Below are 17,974 nucleotides of genomic sequence, written 5' to 3' on the forward strand. Positions count from 1 at the left end.
AAAATGCGGTTTGTTTTTTTTTTTTTGACTTTTGTGTTTTTGTTTAGTGTGAGTGTGTGGGATAAGAGGGGGGGTAAAAAAATAATAAGTGTTTTACAATTTCACTAAATAATTACAAAAAAAAAAAATAATGAATCTTAAAATCTTTTACAGAGCAAGAATTTGGTGGAAGATGCGCATGGATGGATGATCATCATCAGTCATGAACTGGACTCAATGACGGAACTTGCTTGGATTGGGACGGACACGGGCGCGAGCAGCCTCGGGTGAGCCATAGGCAATGGCATGGCTGGTGGCCGAGCCACCCTCGCCGGTGCTGAAGGAGTTGGCAATGGCAATGGCTCCGCCGTTGGTGCCACCGAAATCAATGGGGAAGAAGGTGCCAGCTGGCAGAGCTGCGGCTGGTTTCTTTGAGGGCTTGGCTGGTTGGGCGGCCTTTACGGGCTTCTTGACCACGGGACGACGGGCATTGGGCACACGAGCGGGATGCTTGACCACTGGCTTGATGGCCTCCTCTTCATCCTCTTCGACATCGTCGGCAACCGTGTTCTCGGCTTCCTCGTCCTCAATGGCAGCCACTTCGGGTTCCTCATCCTCTTCGGGCGATTGATCCAACTCGACGATGACCTTCTTCTTGGCTGGCAGATAACGATTGGCTGGCACGACGGGAGCAACAGGCGCAATTGGGGCTGGGGCTGGCAAATCAGCCTCAACGGCCACCACAACGGGAATTTGCTCAGCAGCTGGAGCAGCAGGCTCTTCAGCAGCAGCCTCAGCTGGGAAATTGAAGTCACGTGGCACCTTGGCAGCATCATCATTGCTCTCTACTGGGGCCTCTGGCTGTTCTGGCTCAGCTTCAGGCACTGATTCAGGGACAACATCGGCATCAATGGCCACTTGAACAACTGGAGCCTCATCGGGATAGGCCTCGGCAACCGAACTGGCACCATGGGCACCAGCAGCACTCAAAGCATCATCAGCCTGGGCGGCGGCCTCAACACTTTGATCGGCCTCAGCAGATGCAGATTCTGGATGATTACAATCTTTGATTATTGAACAATATGGGGGCGGGCAAAGGGGGTTGGCTTAGTTAGTGGTTAATGGTCAACAAGAATAATGATCATTTTGTCTACCTACCCTTCAGATATGTGCCAGTGGCAACAGTTTCTCCGGCCACCAAAGCACTGGCCGCCTGAGTGGAACGAGCATGAGTACGTCCTGGCTGCACATATTGCATATACATGATCCTTTGCTGTGGTCCACCGGCTCCGGCATACCATTCAGCGGCAGCTGGTTGTTGATAATAAACCATTCCTGGAATCAAATATTGACGGCCTTTTGAGTAAGACGAACGACAAAATGATCGAATGAATGAATGAACGAATGAATGTACTCAAAATGTATGGGTAATCCCTTATGATTTACATGAAACTCACTTTTCTTGGCCGGCAAGGCATCACCGCTGGCCACAAATCCAACAATCATCAGCAAAGCTAATCCAGCACAGAACTTCATCTTGATATATATATATGGTTGATTAATCCTTTTTTGTATTCAAAATTTTTATAACGTCTGTTCTTCTTTTTACTTTTACTGTCTGTTAACGCGCACTGATCACGGCCAGGAGCTAAACTTAACACTTAAGTTTCCACCAAAGAAGTGATGTCTGATCAACGCACTGCGTTAGATTTATATACCCACGCAAATTGGCAAAAAAAATACAAAGCAGCTCAAGCATAATGAGAAGCAAAAAAAAATTAAAAAAAAGAAAAAACAACAAAATAATCGGATATACCCACAGAGAGTTGGAGAATTGAAGCCTTCTATTTAGTATGCAGAGTGGGCAATCTCATGTGGGACTACCAGCGAAAAAAAGAAGCGGAACGTGTCCGCCCGACAACAACCAACTTTGAATCTCTTTTTGATCAGAATTCTATATCATCGAATTGTGCTGGCATACAGATTTATCTATATATGTGTATATATGTATAAGATCAAAAGCCATAATCGGCCCCCTAGATCGGGTGTGAGTCAGTCATAGGATAGGATCTCTTTCGCTTACCAAATTGGGACACATGTTAACCATTAAATGTTTGGCCAATGAAATTTGCCAGCAAAATATTTTATTTTTACACATGTTGTTTTAAGGTCATTTTCGTTATAATATTGTATAGCCTCGTGGAGTCTAGGAAACGAGGTTTATGGGTGCGTGTGCGGGCTTTAACGCCCTGCAGCGGCCAATAAAAAAGAAAACCAAAAAAAAAGCCATCCATGAGTGGAAAAGAGATGCAAAATTGATAACCGCCTAGTGAATCAACAAACAAGTCCAAGTACAAAAACTGAGAGAGAGAGACATGCAATGCATAAGCAATCCCTCCCAGAAAAAAAAAAAGAACTCTAGAGTCTAGACCAAAAGGCTGATTCATTCATTCACACACTCCTGACGTCAATGGCCAAGATGAGTTGGCGCCTCGGGCGATTCCTCTGAAAGAGCATCAGCCTAGTCGGAAACCGTTTGCAACTGGATCAGTGGGAAAATGCATTTTTGATTGATTCTTTTCGCAGGACTTTCGATGGGTTCTAAAGTTAGACCTTTTCAGACTATTTCTAGATTAATTTGGAATTGGAGTTGTATCCAAATATATGCTATAAGTATCAGTATCATATTGAAGGCCAAGTCATTGGCTAAGGGATTTCAAAGGGTTGCATAACGTGTGCTGTGATGGCCAATAAGTTTGGCAGGACATAATGAAGACTCGAATGTGAGTCGATGTGCCTTATTCTGCATGGGTTGAATCAAAAGAAGGGAGGAAACGTGTGAAAGCTTGCGAGAGTTAGCTTGCTAGATCCTCTAAGCAATCAGTCCAGAGTTTTCAGTTTTCCTGCCTATCGTAACACCTTAATAATGCGAATCCTTTCAGAATTGAATGTCAATACAGGAAAAATGTGGCTACTCAAGGCAAAGGTGAGTTAAAGAGACTTGGTGGTGTCTATATTTGACCACAAGGACATTATGGAAGATAATCCGAGAAGGTTTATGCCGATTCTTCTCCCAGACGAGGCCAAATACTTGCTTAAAGTTTCAAAAGATGACAGATAGAATATGGTGAAGAGCGCTGTGCTCAGTGCGAGGAAGAAATAATTGAAACAGAAATTATATTCATTATATTCAGCCTTAAATCAACTTTTTAACTTCAAATCACTTAGACAACAAAATAAAAACAAAAGGCGAAATTTGAAGAAGATCTATTGAAATGGATCAATCCTTTATTTTACTTTAAACATTTTGAAACATTTTGCACTGTAAACTTTTCTTGTGATCCACAAGAAGGATTAATTGATGAATAGATTCAAAATAAATACATTTCAATTGAATTTTGTATAAATTTAAAGAGCTGATCGACTATTTTCAAAATATTGGTCACTCTTCAAGGAGTACTCTTTATGGAATACAACAAAAATGAATTTATATAGTATTAGATTCGTTTAAGAACTCATAATATGAATGCTCGATACATCTCATACCAAAAGTTACTCAAAAGTTTTTAAATTTATTCAAAATATAGTACCTACACAATTTGAATCACTCGTATTGACACTCATTCATACCATTTTTTTAGTCTCAAGTCAGGTCGAACAAATCTCTTACTCTTATTCAAATTGTTCACTTAGTTTCCAGATCTCTCATGAATATATCATAGAGAAAGCCTGAGTTCTATATTCTGACCAAATATCAAATGGGATTGTATATAAGTAATTGGCTTTTTCCCTTATTTTTCATTCATTGAATTCATGGCTCTGCGATGAGTCATCATCATACATAATATTTATAGAAATAACCCATTGGGAATAATTTCCAAATTCATGTAATGAATTTTCAATACATTTCTTGTAATTAATTCATAAACAGATAAACGAAAAATTCTAAACAGGTAGAAACATAATTTAAAGAATTAAAAAAAAAAAAATACCTCAAGCATTTTGGAATTTCCACCCATCTTCAATTGCAAATGGCTTAAAATATTTGCCCACCCACTTCGAATGGTCGAGTTGATACGATTAATTCTGATTGATCCAATATACAGACAAATACCAAATATATCTTAACTAATTATCAACACTTTTATGCAAATGCTTTAGATAAAAAAAAAAAAAAACAACAAAGAGAGAGACAAAAAAATATACAAAGAGTCGTGTGCTTTGCATTTTAATGACACAGTTAGATTGGTTTTTTTTTTCTGTCTTTGGCTTTTTTACGCAATAGTTTTCGAAAGCAAATCCATTGAATTTAATATCCTGTCCAACACCTGTTTTTATATATGTATTATGCAAAAAGAAACACCAGAATTTGAGCTCTCCTCCTCCTGCTTCTACTCTTTAACTACGTTTCATTTAATTCCTTTTGAATTTGGATCAACAACCACCCAAGATCATAAAAACAAATGGTTCGATACAAATGAAAATGTGTTTTGTGTTTTTTTTTTTGGTTTTTTATTCTCGAAACCCCAAAAGAATTGAGTGGGTGGTAAATGCTTGAAGGGGAGGTAGACTTAAAAAAAAAAAACATAGCAAAAAAAATAGAAAAACAAAAACAAACCTAATGTACGACATTATTGCCGATATGCTGATGGAATTTGAAATTCTGACGGTGCTTAAAAAGCAATTTGAAGAGCAATTTGTCCGTTTTTCAGATGCCGCAAAGTCGATCCAAAAAAAAGTAAAAAACAAAACGCACCCGTGGCAAAAACGCGACACGTTTATTTTTTATTTCGATTTCAATTCGTCGATTCGTTGATTTTATAATGATATTTCTAGTGGGCTAGTCTTTAAATTCAATGTGTATAGAGAGCATTGCATGTCAAAATATCGTAAACGGGGCAATTGCATTAAAATAGGCATTTCCTTTTTTTGTTCGATTTCGTTTTGGAACTTGTGACATTTAACACTTGGCATGCGGTTTTATGTTTCGAATTCGAATTGCCTGACAATGCAATTAATCAATTTAAATTAAAATTAACTCAATTTAATGCAGCTCAACATTGTGGTTAAGGCAATTTCTTTTCCATTTTACAGACAGTCAACATATACATTGTACATACATTTGTATATAGATTTAAATGTATATAGTAATTAAGGAATTCGCCGAAAAGACTTTTCATTTTGGTTACAAATAAGCAAAGGAAATGAGATTAACAATGATAATTCCTTTGGAATATATTTTCTTTTGTTAAATCTGCAATTGCAATCTTTGTCATTCATTTTGTGTCTCATGTGGTTGTAATTCACAACTAGTTTAAGCATTCAAGATATGGATTACTGCTTGGTGGCTCTGGGAATAGCTAATAGAACAAACCGATCACATTTTGTGCTGTCTTTGATTTCAAATCAAATATATTCGTAAGATTCGTTGATCTCAAGTTTTTATTAAAAAGACTTCATATTTAACACATAAGTAACCCAAAGGCCGATCAAGTTTATCATTTTAATGAGGGGAATCGTTTGTTGTACATTGAACTAAAATCACAATTCAAGGGGGAAATGTTCCTTTATTTTACCAATCAGCTTTATCAGAACTTTTTAGTAGAACTTTAGCTTTTTGCATAGTTCAGAAACTATTTCTATATAATCTCTTTGCGGGAATCTCATAAAACGTTCAAGTCAACAATTATAAACTTTTTTGCCACGTTATGGATTCGAAAATATCTCTGAATTATAAAAACTGCAGTCCTGTCTTTTGTTGGTCAAAATGAATAATAGTTTTGTACCCATTCAAAAAGGGTATTTTTGTCAAATTAGATCCATATTTTTGTAACTATTGCTGTAAAATGAAATATTTATCTTGATAAACTTAATATACGTATTAATTACTATGCCAAATTTCCTCAAGATTCAATCATTGCATCATTTAGCTCTCTCAAGCTGGCATACTCTGCGTATACGTGATTATACTATTATTTGAAACAAGGTAAAGGAGAACAAAGTAAACGTAAGTAATTTTAATTTAACATTTAATTTAAGCATTTATGGGTCTAATACTAAAACTAAACTAGATACTAACAAATCTAAATTGTAGTTTTTAACTATTTACTTCAAGTGGTTGCAAAATGGATTATTTTAATGGATCTTTTTTAGGAATTTAAAGTCTTATTCGGCGATACTTAAAATCAAGAACGACAATTTGCATCCCAGGCAACAACAACAATACAAAAACAAAAAAGGGATAACGAAAAATTTGGTGAGGGAAAGGTGGGGGAAGGGTAAAAACTTTGACAATGCAATTTCAGATGGCTGACATTTGTTTCTCACTCCCAGAAGCCAGAGCCCAGCGACCAATTCTCTTCACTCCCTCTCTCTCTCTCTCTCTCTGTTTTGGTGTTTTTTTGGGGGTCTCTCATCTCCCAGTTCTCCATGTGGCTAAACATTAGTGGTCACATGTTGTAGGTTTGTGTTGGCTTTTGCGGCTTTTTGGGGCAACTTATTTGTTTTGTGACACTATCGCTTGAATGTCTGTCTGTCCGCCCTTCCGTCCGTCAGTCCATCCGACCGCTCGGCCATACGTTCGTTCATTCGTTCTTATCGCTCCGTTTGTCTGCGGCTCCCCTCAGGGGTGGGTGGGCTTGACACATGGGCACGATGCAAGGAAGAAGGAGCAATAGAACAATTGTCCAATTGTTTCCATTGTTTGTTACGCTGCAGTTTTTTCTTTTGGTTTTACCTGGGCTTTAGATAGGTTTTTTTTCATTCGGGTTTTGGTTTCCAATTTATTTTATGGTAAAGAAAAACTTTGTTAATGAGCCCTTCTACGGATTTTGTGGTCTTAGATACGAACAGGATACAAATACATATTATTGCAGGCAAAAACGAAACGAAAGGATTGTCTAATGTTTTGGCCTTTCTCAGGCATTTGGTGCATTGTTTACAATTCAAAAAAGGACAACGACACACACACACACACACACACACACACACACACACACACACACACATAGACAATGTTATTTTAATAGTTTAAGTAACCATAATATGTTGAGGACTTTTTAATAAACTTGAAACATGAATGCAAGTGTGAGGCACAAGGACACCAGGGACCAGCGACCAGGGACCTGGGACCAGAAACTCGAGGACCAAGATTTATGCAAACCGAAATGTTGCCAAAAATTACAATTTAATGGAGTAGACGTAGCACAAAGTGAGAAGGAGTGGCCATGGCATGGGGGTCACCATAATGAGGCAGCGAGAAACTTGCTAAACAAAAGGCAAATGGCAACCGACAACCGGCAAAGGACTCCAGTGTGCTCTGTTGGAGTCCTGCTGGTGAAATGTAAGCAAAAGTAACTTCACTTCTAATTTTGTAGGAAATATGAAGCCATTAAAGTGCAGCAGACATGGCAAAAACATTGGCAACATCTTGACTACTGCGGCACAAAACAGACAAAGGACACTCACACTCACACACACATACACGCATGCTGTGGCAAGGACCAAGGACCAACGACACCTCCTTCGTGCTCGCTCTCTTTCTCACTCTGTGGGCAACAACACTTCGCTTAAAACTTGTACTCGAGAGTGTGAAAATAAATTCTGTAAAAAAAAAAAACAAGAAAAAACTGAAAAAAAAAGAAAACTGTCACTGGTTTTGCATGTCCCGAGGACTCTCCCGGGTCAACGCGGTAAACAGCTGTTGCATTGCTCCCCTCTCCACCCCACCTATCTGCCTATTTCTACAATTTATTTCCACAAAGTAAAAAAAAAATAGAAAGAAAACCCAGAAAGAAAAGCGTAAAGTGGGTAGAGCAAGGGGCAGGGGGGTAAAAAAAAACACAGCATATATTTAATTGCCAACTTTTCCAAGTGACAGGCCGAGAGAGGCGAGAAAAATGACCATTGCTGAGGTCAGCGTTTGGAATGGGCAACAAGAAGCAGGAAGTGAAACGCTTTTGGTTCCAGATGGTGTCACATATCCTGCGCTAGTTGCACTTAATCACTGCCTAGGTCAGCTGCTACACCGAGTCTAGTCTCAAATCGAGTTGGAGTTGAAGGGAACACAAAGGACACAAAAAAAAAAAAAAAACAAGGAAAAACACCTGGAACACTTGCCCATTGCTGCGGGACTTAACCCATTAGATATAACTTACTTACCTTTAACAGTCAAATCCGGTTAACCTCAAACTCGTTTTCTCTCTTCCTTTCCTTATCTTCTTAAGCCTAGATTACCAATGCTTCGTTTCACAGCACAGTGTCGACTTATGGATCGGCTTTACTGAAGTCTTAATCCCTAGGGTTCAATATGAAGAACTAAGCTAGTATCAGAAATCAAGGACTTCAACCACTTCAACTTAAAGTTTACAGATTTAGACAATAATTTTGATGCGGGAAATTGCCTTGATGTGCGAATGGGAAGCAAATGAGTATCTAGGCATGTCAAATTTACGAAAATTTGACCCCTAAAGTATGCAATGGAGTGGCAAAGAATTTATTCTAGGATGATGATGCTATAATGCTGCCTCTTCAGATTTTTCCCTTTCCATGGGATGAAGCATTTATTTAGTCCACATTCCATTGAGTAAGCCTGTTGACTTTTTATTCCATTGACATATTTTTTAGACTTAACTAACTTTAACTTTTCATCCACATTTAAGCTAAATAATCTTGGCTCTCTTGCTGTTTTAGTTTTGCGACTCTTTTACTTACTTTAAATTTGCCATTTGCCTAGATTTTCCGTGCACAGTTTTTCAAGTGCTACGTAAATATTTTCTAATAAATTTCCATTCTCTACCACTAAGATTTCATTATGCCTTCATTCGAGTGGGTCTCCATTGCTTCGTTTTTCCGCCGTCGCCGTCGACGTTGCCGTTGCCACTCCGCCGATATAATGAAAATTTTGCGTTACGTAATTAGCAATGCAGTTAGCCAGCCATCTACCCATCTCATCCGTCCTTCGGATAGGGCAAAAAGCAGGAAACAGCTTGGAAACCATTGACGGCAGCGAAAGCTTTCAAGTATTTAAGTGCGTTCTTTTTTTTTTTTTTCTTCTTATTTTTGTAGGCAAGAAGTGGGCAAAACCCTCTAAAAAGAAAACCCTTACTCATCCCATTCACAAGGGAGGCATGTTGTAGGTGTCCCCAAAGGAGTTACTTGAATTTACACCTTACATATGCTAATAAGAGACAGGGATAGAGAGAGAGAGATGTGACATTAACATTATTGTAGGTCGAGGTTTCATTACTCATGTGAAAATGAAAGCCACGTCATAATTTAATAAAAAGCTTGCAAATATTTTTAAGGATAAGCCGTTGGTTTGGCCTTAGATGGCTTTTTATAGATTAATCTATGGGATTATATAATACATACTAGCTGAAATGAAAGATTCAAAAAGTGGGCTCACCTTCTGCTTACTTTCATGAGGAAAGCAAGATTCCATTATGATCGCTTCAGTTTAATTAATTATAGTTTTATAATCGAAAAATATTCAAATGATCTATAGAATTTATAGCCATCGCCTTTGGTGACTATAAAAGATCGTCCTTTGCAAAAGCAACAACCATTAAGAACTTATCCAAAGTTAGAAAAAAGTTTAAATTTCTAGTAGCTCGTTGTCATTTAAATTGCTCACGCAATCAAATCGAAAGCGAAATTTCCAACACTGGTTTAACTCTCGCGAGAGATTATTCTTCGAAGCGCTCTCTTTGCGTATCCTTCTTTAGTTTTCTATTCTTTTCTGTTGATGGCGGACGTAAAAGTTTTATCCAATTGAACAGAAATTGTGTAAAAGTGTTAAAGAAAGTGTAATAAAAAAGAAAATGGCAATGAAATCAAGCTAATACAAAAAGAAATCGTTTTACTACAATAAAATTGAAATTAATAAAGTGTTTGCCTCAAATAAATAGAGTTAACGGCTTTTAGCTTTACTTTGTCTCTTTCTTTTGCGTTTTCTGTGGCAAATCGAAAAAGAATCAGAGCAGTCGCAGCAGTTTGAGTGTTGTTGTTGTTTTTGCAAGCTGCGTCGACTCCGCTGCCCGTAAGTTACGAGTATTCTGCGTTTGCGTCGACGCGTCAATGAGCGTGTTCTTATCCCGTAGATGGAACGTCGACGTCGCTGCCATGCGTTGGCCCTGCTTGTGCTGTGTGTGTGTGTACGTTTGCGTCGACGCGTCGCGGTCGGTAGGCGTCGACGCGTCGCGGTTGTTCTTTGCGTTTGCTTCGGCATCGTTATCCCGTTATCCATTGTTGTTGTCGTCATCGCTCTGCCAAAGCTGCCTTTGCGAGAGCTTGTTATACACTGAACAAAGTAAGTAAGAAGTAGTTAAACGATGATGAGAGAGATAAGATAAGCGGGAATATTAATTTTCATTCGAAATGACTTTAAATAATTAAAACCAAACAACAAATTTGATTGGATGACAATTGGTTCATTCATTCAGGCTGAAATTGCTCTTTGAGTACTCGAAAGAAACATTCGAAAAGATTTTAAAAACGTCAGCTAATTTTATGTATATTAAATTGTCATTGTCCTTTGAGGATAATACATTGGGGTTATAGGCAGACTAATGTAAAACTATTTACTGTAACATTTTGTTGGCCGTAAAAAAAGTTGTCAATTTGTGTGTTTGGCATTCAAAATTTGATTGAGAGTTTGCAGAGTGTGTCTCTTTCTCTCCCCATCAAGTGAAAGCTGAACCATAAAAATTCAATTATCAAACATAAAACCCAACATAGACATAATGATTTGACCCATAACTTTCCCTCATAACTGAACAAAACTATAATCTCCTGCCTACTCGCCTTCCCTCCTACCACCTTTTCACTCTCATTCTTATCGCATCAGTGAGGGAAAAACATTTTCAATTTCAATAGCCTAACGAGATCTTTTTTTTCGTCCTTCTATATCACCAAAGCGCATAAAAATGTTTGCAGACCAACAAAAAAAAAAAAAAGAAAAAGGCCAAAATGCAAATACCAAAAAAGCTACCAAAAAAAAAAGGGGCAACACCAACAATAAGAACAACTATAGCAACAAGGAAATAAGCCATTCACACGTTTTTTTTTCTGGATTGGAGTTGCTCTGGTCTCTGGTCCGGGGCTGGTTGTGAGCTTAGGGGGAAGGGCGAGAGGCAGATGGGTTTGGGATGTGTGCTGGATTCTAATTCAAAGGCCAAACAGCAGCCAGTCTCAGTCCCAATCAAAAATATATGTATGTATGTATCGAGAAAGGGAAAGGGTAAAGTGATAGAAAGGTGGGAGGGAGGGAGAGAGAGAGAGGGATGTAGGGCGAAGGTTGCACGATGTGCAAAATGTTCTTAATTCTCAATTCATATGCAAATTTATTTTATCGCCCCATCGTTGGGGGCCCAATGCCTGCAACAACAATGAAGGATTGTGTATGTGGGTGTATGGTGTGTGTGTGTGTGTGTGTATGACCATGGCATCATCCACCTAGATCCCCAAACTCCTTCATTCCCTTATCCATCTTTACACACATGTGCAACGTAGATTTGACTTGCTTCTGCATTTCTCTCTCTCTCTCTCTCTCTCCTTCTGATGGGGGCCTTTGCTGTGATGATGATTATGGGTGTTTGGGTAAGGGCGGGAGACCCAATGGATTGCGGGTTTTCCAACTGAGGGTTATTCGTCTCGTTATTGCCAGTAACTGTGCATTTCATTGCCCAATTTTTGCAGCCGCTTTTTGTAATTGATCGCACACATTAGCAATTATTAAATGCAACAACAACACCAGTTCAAAAAAAGCAACAACAAATTAATTTCCCTTTTTAAAGAACAATTCGTTGCTGATGGCTCTTCGTAATAATTTGTAATTGAAATTATTTACAGATACTTTTGATAGATCAACTTATCCTTTACCTATTTAATCTTTGTATTTGTATCTTTGTATCCTATACTAGGATAAATGGCCAAGTCATCTTTGGAGGATTCTTTTCATCCATAGAATATTGTATAACTTATTTGCTTGTTTCTAAGTTCAAATACTTAAACTGCTTATTGCATACTTTTGGGAGCAAAATTCACTGATAACCCCTTCCCAGATACAAACTTCCTTTTTGGGTCCTTTGCTCTGATTGCAACCTTTTTTAACCCATAAACTGCGCTCTTTATACTTTGCTGAAAACATCTATTCTTACCTGTTTAGGTGGTGGTTAAATATTGTGATGTTTCCCATTTACCCCCCGTGGATTCATTATTGCGATGTAGTTTTTATTATATCGTTCATCAGGCAAAAAAGAGTTCTTCGTTAGTTTTCGATTTTGGTTGAATTCTTCTTGAATTTCGTATGTTTTGTTTCCATTTTTTTGCTTTTCTTTTGCTTGCCAAAAATAAAGGACATCAATTGAAATGATGGGAAATCGTGGGCAGGGGATAGAGATTCTCATGATGATGGCGTTGATGATGTTGATGGTCGAAAAGGGCAATTGAGAAGGCAGGCCGGAGAACACAAGGCTATGAATTGATTTCACTTTGGATATGTGTGTGATGTGTCTGGGTGTGTGTGTGTGTGTGTGTGTGAGTGAGGATTGGTTAGAGTAAGGGCAAAGCGGAAACGGAAGTCATGTTGTGCTGCAATGGCCGTTGCTGTCATCGCCATCGTCATCGTCGTCGTCGTCGTCGTTGAGGTAGACAGTTTTTTCTTTCATTTTTTTGGCTTCATTTTTTTCGCTTTCTCTCTCTCACTCACTCTCTCTGGAGATTGGAAGGGGATTGAGGGAGGCCCTGCACGTCGGCGCAATTTCAAAGCAATTGCAAACGTTTACCAAGGCGCACACAAAAGTAAAGTAAAGTAAAGCGGAAGTGTTTTTCTCCTTGCTTTCTTTCAGTCATTCTCTACCATCATTTGGACTTTATTTTTTGTTATTGCTGTGGGTGAAAGTCTTTTTAATTGAAGTGGACACACACAGATACACACACACACACACAAACACCCAGTCTGTCAGTGTATTTTAAATTCAATGATGCAGCAAGCGGTCAACGCCTTTGACTTCTTGCAAAAACCAGAGAGAGTTTTGTATATAAAAATGAAGAAAGAACAGCAAAAAAAAAAAAAAAAAAACAGGCCGAGACCTCAGAAGCGGAAGCAACTATGTAAAGTCCGTTCGTCCGTCCGTTCATTCGTCCATCCCTCCATCCGTGTGTATGTCATTAAAATTTACTACAATCTATTTTGCTTGCTAATTGGCACTTGGCCAAAAGGCCTTTGTGGGCCCCTGGCCAGAAAAGAAGATGTAGAAGAAGAAAAAGGGAATCTTTTGCTCCTCCCTGCGCCATAATCATTACTTGCACTCTGCGAACAGGCACCGGGCAATGGCACCGGCCAATGGCAATGGCAATGGCAATTAGTGACATGGCACTACCAGCCAAATGCCAGCTACCAATTGCCATACATGTAAGCCAAAAGCAACGTTGGGCGTGTTGGAAATGTTGCGTAAGCATTTGCCACTTGGTTTTTGTTTCTCAAAAGCAAACTAAGTGAAGGCATAAAGTCCGTACAAATTGCTTTCTGAAATTTCTAATAGTCTTATCACTTTTATACAAACTACTTTTCGTTTTTTCTTTACCCCTTTACACTAAACATGAAATAAAATTGGTTTTAATATTTATTTATTTGTTTACATTGTTAGTTAGAGCATTAATAGTAGGTCTTAACTGAAGAGTAAGAGTACTAGCTTCAAGGGATAGTTAGATACTTTTTTATTTTATATGTTTATACACTTCGATTCTGATTTTATTTGAGAGGAATGAAATAGAATGAATGTTAGATAAAAAGGCTGTTAATCTTTCCAAGGACTTGCGATATCCAGCTAATTTAATTTTGTTTTCAAACTAAGAACAATTCTTAAGAATTCCTTTAAATACTCGATAGTATATTTGTTTAATTACCAACTTGTCACTTGCATATATGTTCACGGACTTTTTTTTCTTAACAAAAGTTTTTGAAATGTCGCACCTAAAAACATACGTAAGTAGATATATGTATCTACATGAAAACTAGTGGGAAAACTTTCCAACCAAAAAACAACATGCAAATCAATCGATTTCACATTCATAAATTGCATTTACAAACAATTAGACCAAGTAAAACTCACGTTCAGCCCGAAGGGTCTTAACAACCCACAAAAAGCACGACAATTGGGTTTCGCATACCCTGCATTGAACTGGTTAGGGTTAAGGGTATATCGACATTTGGACAAATATCAAAATGAAATGTGAATCGTTATCATTTTCATATCGCTTACTAAATCAGCTTTTGCGCCGAGCTTTAAATCCTGACAATAATAACTTGGGTAATGTTTGTGAATGAGAAATGAAATCAATTTTTACACAATTTCTGAGTTGCCAGTTGCCTTTAATAAACAGTCTATCCTTACTCTCATGTGAAGAATTCAAAAGGATTTGAATCGCGGCTAAAACGACATCCCTTTCCTTTACTTCTCTTCCATCCCTTCCTCATCACTTGAACTGAAAGTTTGTTTTCTAGACTAGACTAGAATACCTTAAGCGATGCATACATTTTGGCCAATTAGTACACGGTATTTGAAAGTCTTTATTTATCCCTGACGTATTCTATTTCATTTTGTTGTTGTTGTTTTTTTTGGGGTATTTTTGTATTGGTGGCGCAAAAGTTTTTGGACATGCTCATAAAATTGCTCGTTTAACTCATTTAACTTTTAGTTGCTTTTGGGGGGGTTCGAACGGTTCTCGCGTTTCTTCTGAGCCCCCGCCCGCCTCACTCCCCCTCAGCTCACTTCAACCACCTTCCTTTGCTGCTCCACTCTCGCTCTTTAGTTGTCTATTTTTTTTCTTTTCTTTTTTAGAAAGTTTGCATAAATTGAAGCAACAAGAAAAGTTAATAATGCCAACAGGCAAAAAGTCGTGCTGGGGCGACAATGAAAATAATTCAATTAAAACACTTTTCCCAGTTATCGTGTGTGTGCTGGTATGTGTGTGTGTGTGTGTGCATGCCAAGTTACAATTACGCCCTGAACCGAATTAACACATAGACCCGAGACGAAAACCTTCCTCATGTGTAAATGGTTGTAGGAGTGAAGTGAATTGGCCGCGAGCAAATTTTGCATAAAGTTTTTTGGTTGCCTTTCATGTGGTCATGGTAGCAGGTCCTAGGTCTCCCCTATCGCCCTATGTCTCCCTCTCTCCATCAGCACCCTTCATTCGGCTGACTGGCTGTTGCGACATCTATGCCATGTTTACTTTGCTACTTAGATAGAGAGCGAGAGAGAAATCCGCCTCGATCCGCTCCCCTTTTTCACATTGAATTGAATGTGACTGTTGCTTTAAAGCCACAAAGTAGCTTTTGGCCCCCCAACACAGAGAGAATTTAAATGGTGTTTTTCGGCCTGGGCTTAAGCCTCATTGTGACTCTTGTTTCGTCTGTTGTGCTCTGCTCCGTTTGGGTCTAGCCTGGTCTGGTCTGGTCCGGTTTGGTCTGTGGTGTTTTGTCTATTATTTTAAGATTTGATTGGTTTGCCCTGGGATTTTGTGGGACTTGTGTCATGTTGATTTTGTATCCTGTGTCCACTGTCCACTGTCCACTGTCCAGTGTCCTGTGTATGTTTCCTTGTTTCTCTGCCCCGAAGTTCTGACTTGTCTTGTTTGGTCAGTCTATATGCAATATTTACATTTTCATTCCAAGCTAGTGATTAGCATTTTGGAAAATCCTATAGGTTATAGATACACCTGGATTAGAAACAATAACAATTTCATTTTTGCATTTAAATATTAACAATACTAAGATTTTCATTCGAAAAATACAACTCATGTATTTATAATTGGAATGCAAAAGTTGATATTGAGACTCTTAATTGCCAAGATATGGGTTTTTAATTTGGTAAGTGTTTGCTTTGTTACCAATCAGCTGGACGCCTTAAAGGCTGATTAAGTCGGTAACAGCGTTTTAAGCGTGTCAGGCCTTGACTGTTGGCCAAAAGATTGATGACAATGTGATTTCGGTGGCCAAGACTTTGAATGAAGTTACTTTTTCAATCTACAGTGTTTCTAACGAACCAGTAAGCCTCCAGGAGTCTGCGTAATAGTTTCTTTTGGAGTCCTTGGAGAATCTCTACAACCGCATTCCGTCCATGTGAGCTTGAGGATCTTTTTATATAGAAGTAGTTCAGCTGTAATAATTTATAATATCTTCATGGGAGATTCTCCAAATAGTTCAGTGAGCCTTCTCGTTGAGTCTACCTAATGTGAGACCAATATATTATACTATTTGACAGTTAGAAACGGGTGTATCAGTCAAATATCATTCAGGGCTCAAAAGCAGTTAGCTATTGCCGAAACGTTTGACGAGGCTAAGAAAGCTGTATGCCGCTAATATTATTCATAACATTTTGTATAATTATTTATAGTTATGAACACTCCAACTTGGCTTCAAGTCACAGACTGTTATCTTAGTTTTGGCATTCGCTTATTTATTAGATAATTCAAAATTTAAAATATTATTTGTTAAAGAATTCCACTTTTCAGTAAAATGAAATTTGCGCTGTTTAAATATGTTTTCTTTCGTTGTTTTTGTGTTTACCTCCAACCCCATAATTTGTTTTTGCCTAGATAGACTTTCAACAAGACATACATATGTTACACATATATGCTAAGTGACTCCAACTCCATCTCCATTCCTGAGTCCGTCGCCGTCTCCGTTTCATGCCCATTTCAACAGAGCACTCCATTTCGCTTCATTCCACCAAAGTCTCGTGTTGCTTTCGCTTGTATGCTTTCGTCAACTGCAACATAATTTATGAGGCTTTCATTAAATGCGACAAACGCCCACACAATCACAGCGCTTTTTGGGTAACAAATGTCCCAACTACCCAAGAGTGGAGGATACCTACCACTCATTCCACTCCACTGAGGTAAGAATGAGGGGGAATGAGAGGGGAGTTCTCTGTGTGTGTGAGTATGTTTTAAATTTGTTTCGAGGCAAAAGACACTACTCTGGGTGGCGGTTGTCGGTTACGTGTGCCAGACAGTTGTCGGGCCGACATTTTCCTACCCTTCTAGGACAAACGGTGTCAATTTTTTAATGTCAAACGCTTAACTGGGCATGCCTGCCATTGGACTGGCCTGGTTGGGTGAACTCCTTCGCTTGCGCTTTGACATAATTAAAGGCCATTAATCACGTGTGCTGATTCAACAACGCCCACTAGGTGAGAGTGACCGACCGACTGGACAGGACTCCAACTGGACACATACTCCAACTGGGGCTTGGGGGTTAATAAAGCCACTTTTTGATAGGAGAGGGTTAAGGGGGGCTAGCATTGCACCGGAGCAATGTATATTTAAATTTTCCCCTCAAAACCAAAGACACGGGGCTTCTGAATAAACTCCTTGGACAACAACTGGACAAATTTTCTTTTTGTACATGCTTTTCGCTTTTTATTTGTTTCTTCTATTATTTTTTTTTTTGTAGCATTTTGGCGTCAATTAACGTTCTTTGTTGTGGCGTTACATTGGACACAAAATTTGTATATATGTATGTATTTTCTTTTTTCCCCTTTTTTTTTTTTATTTTTGAGGAATGGAGTCGAGCTCGACCAGGTTCAGAGATCCTGGACCGCACACACATTCACACAGATAGATACCACCAGGACGTAGATTGGATATGTCGCGTTGATGTTGCGCTTCATTGCACCAGCCAGCAGTTTGTGGTGATTCTACTTGAACGCAAAAAAAAAGAAAGTGTACAACAAATTTTTTGTTGCAACTTGTTGGTTGGTCTGATCAATGTGGTAGCTAAATACTCTACAATTGAAATATCCGAATGACTTTAAAGTACAAGCCATTAGCACTTAAAGTCTGACTGACTGATATGAGAACAAACAACGAATGCCTCGAGAATTTCAAAGACAATTCCAGCTTTAAAGCATGAACATGTTTATGAGAACAGTTCTGATTCATTTTTTTACAACAAAGTTTTAAAAACATTTCCCATATATTTAAGTTT

The 17,974-nt window shown here is 38.5% G+C and overlaps 1 protein-coding gene across 2 annotated transcripts; it reads right to left on the reverse strand.

Annotated features, from left to right (window-relative positions):
• Positions 1–213: 213 nt before the first annotated feature.
• Positions 214–1,515, reverse strand: LOC137579388 (translation initiation factor IF-2). 2 transcript variants are annotated; one of them, XM_068293129.1, is made up of 3 exons: positions 1,437–1,515; positions 1,138–1,314; positions 214–1,028 (listed from the first exon to the last, which is right to left on the reverse strand). In XM_068293129.1, exons 1-3 carry the CDS (start codon positions 1,513–1,515, stop codon positions 214–216), a joined length of 1,071 nt encoding a protein of 356 aa, XP_068149230.1. The 2 variants fall into 2 exon arrangements, with proteins under 2 accessions (XP_068149230.1, XP_068149229.1); XM_068293128.1 differs by having other exon boundaries at positions 214–1,043.
• Between the last annotated feature and the right edge of the window lie 16,459 nt (positions 1,516–17,974).

The sequence above is a fragment of the Drosophila tropicalis genome, unplaced genomic scaffold, assembly GCF_018151085.1.
Source record: "Drosophila tropicalis isolate 14030-0801.00 unplaced genomic scaffold, ASM1815108v1 contig_694, whole genome shotgun sequence".
NCBI classification, from domain to species: domain Eukaryota; kingdom Metazoa; phylum Arthropoda; class Insecta; order Diptera; family Drosophilidae; genus Drosophila; species Drosophila tropicalis.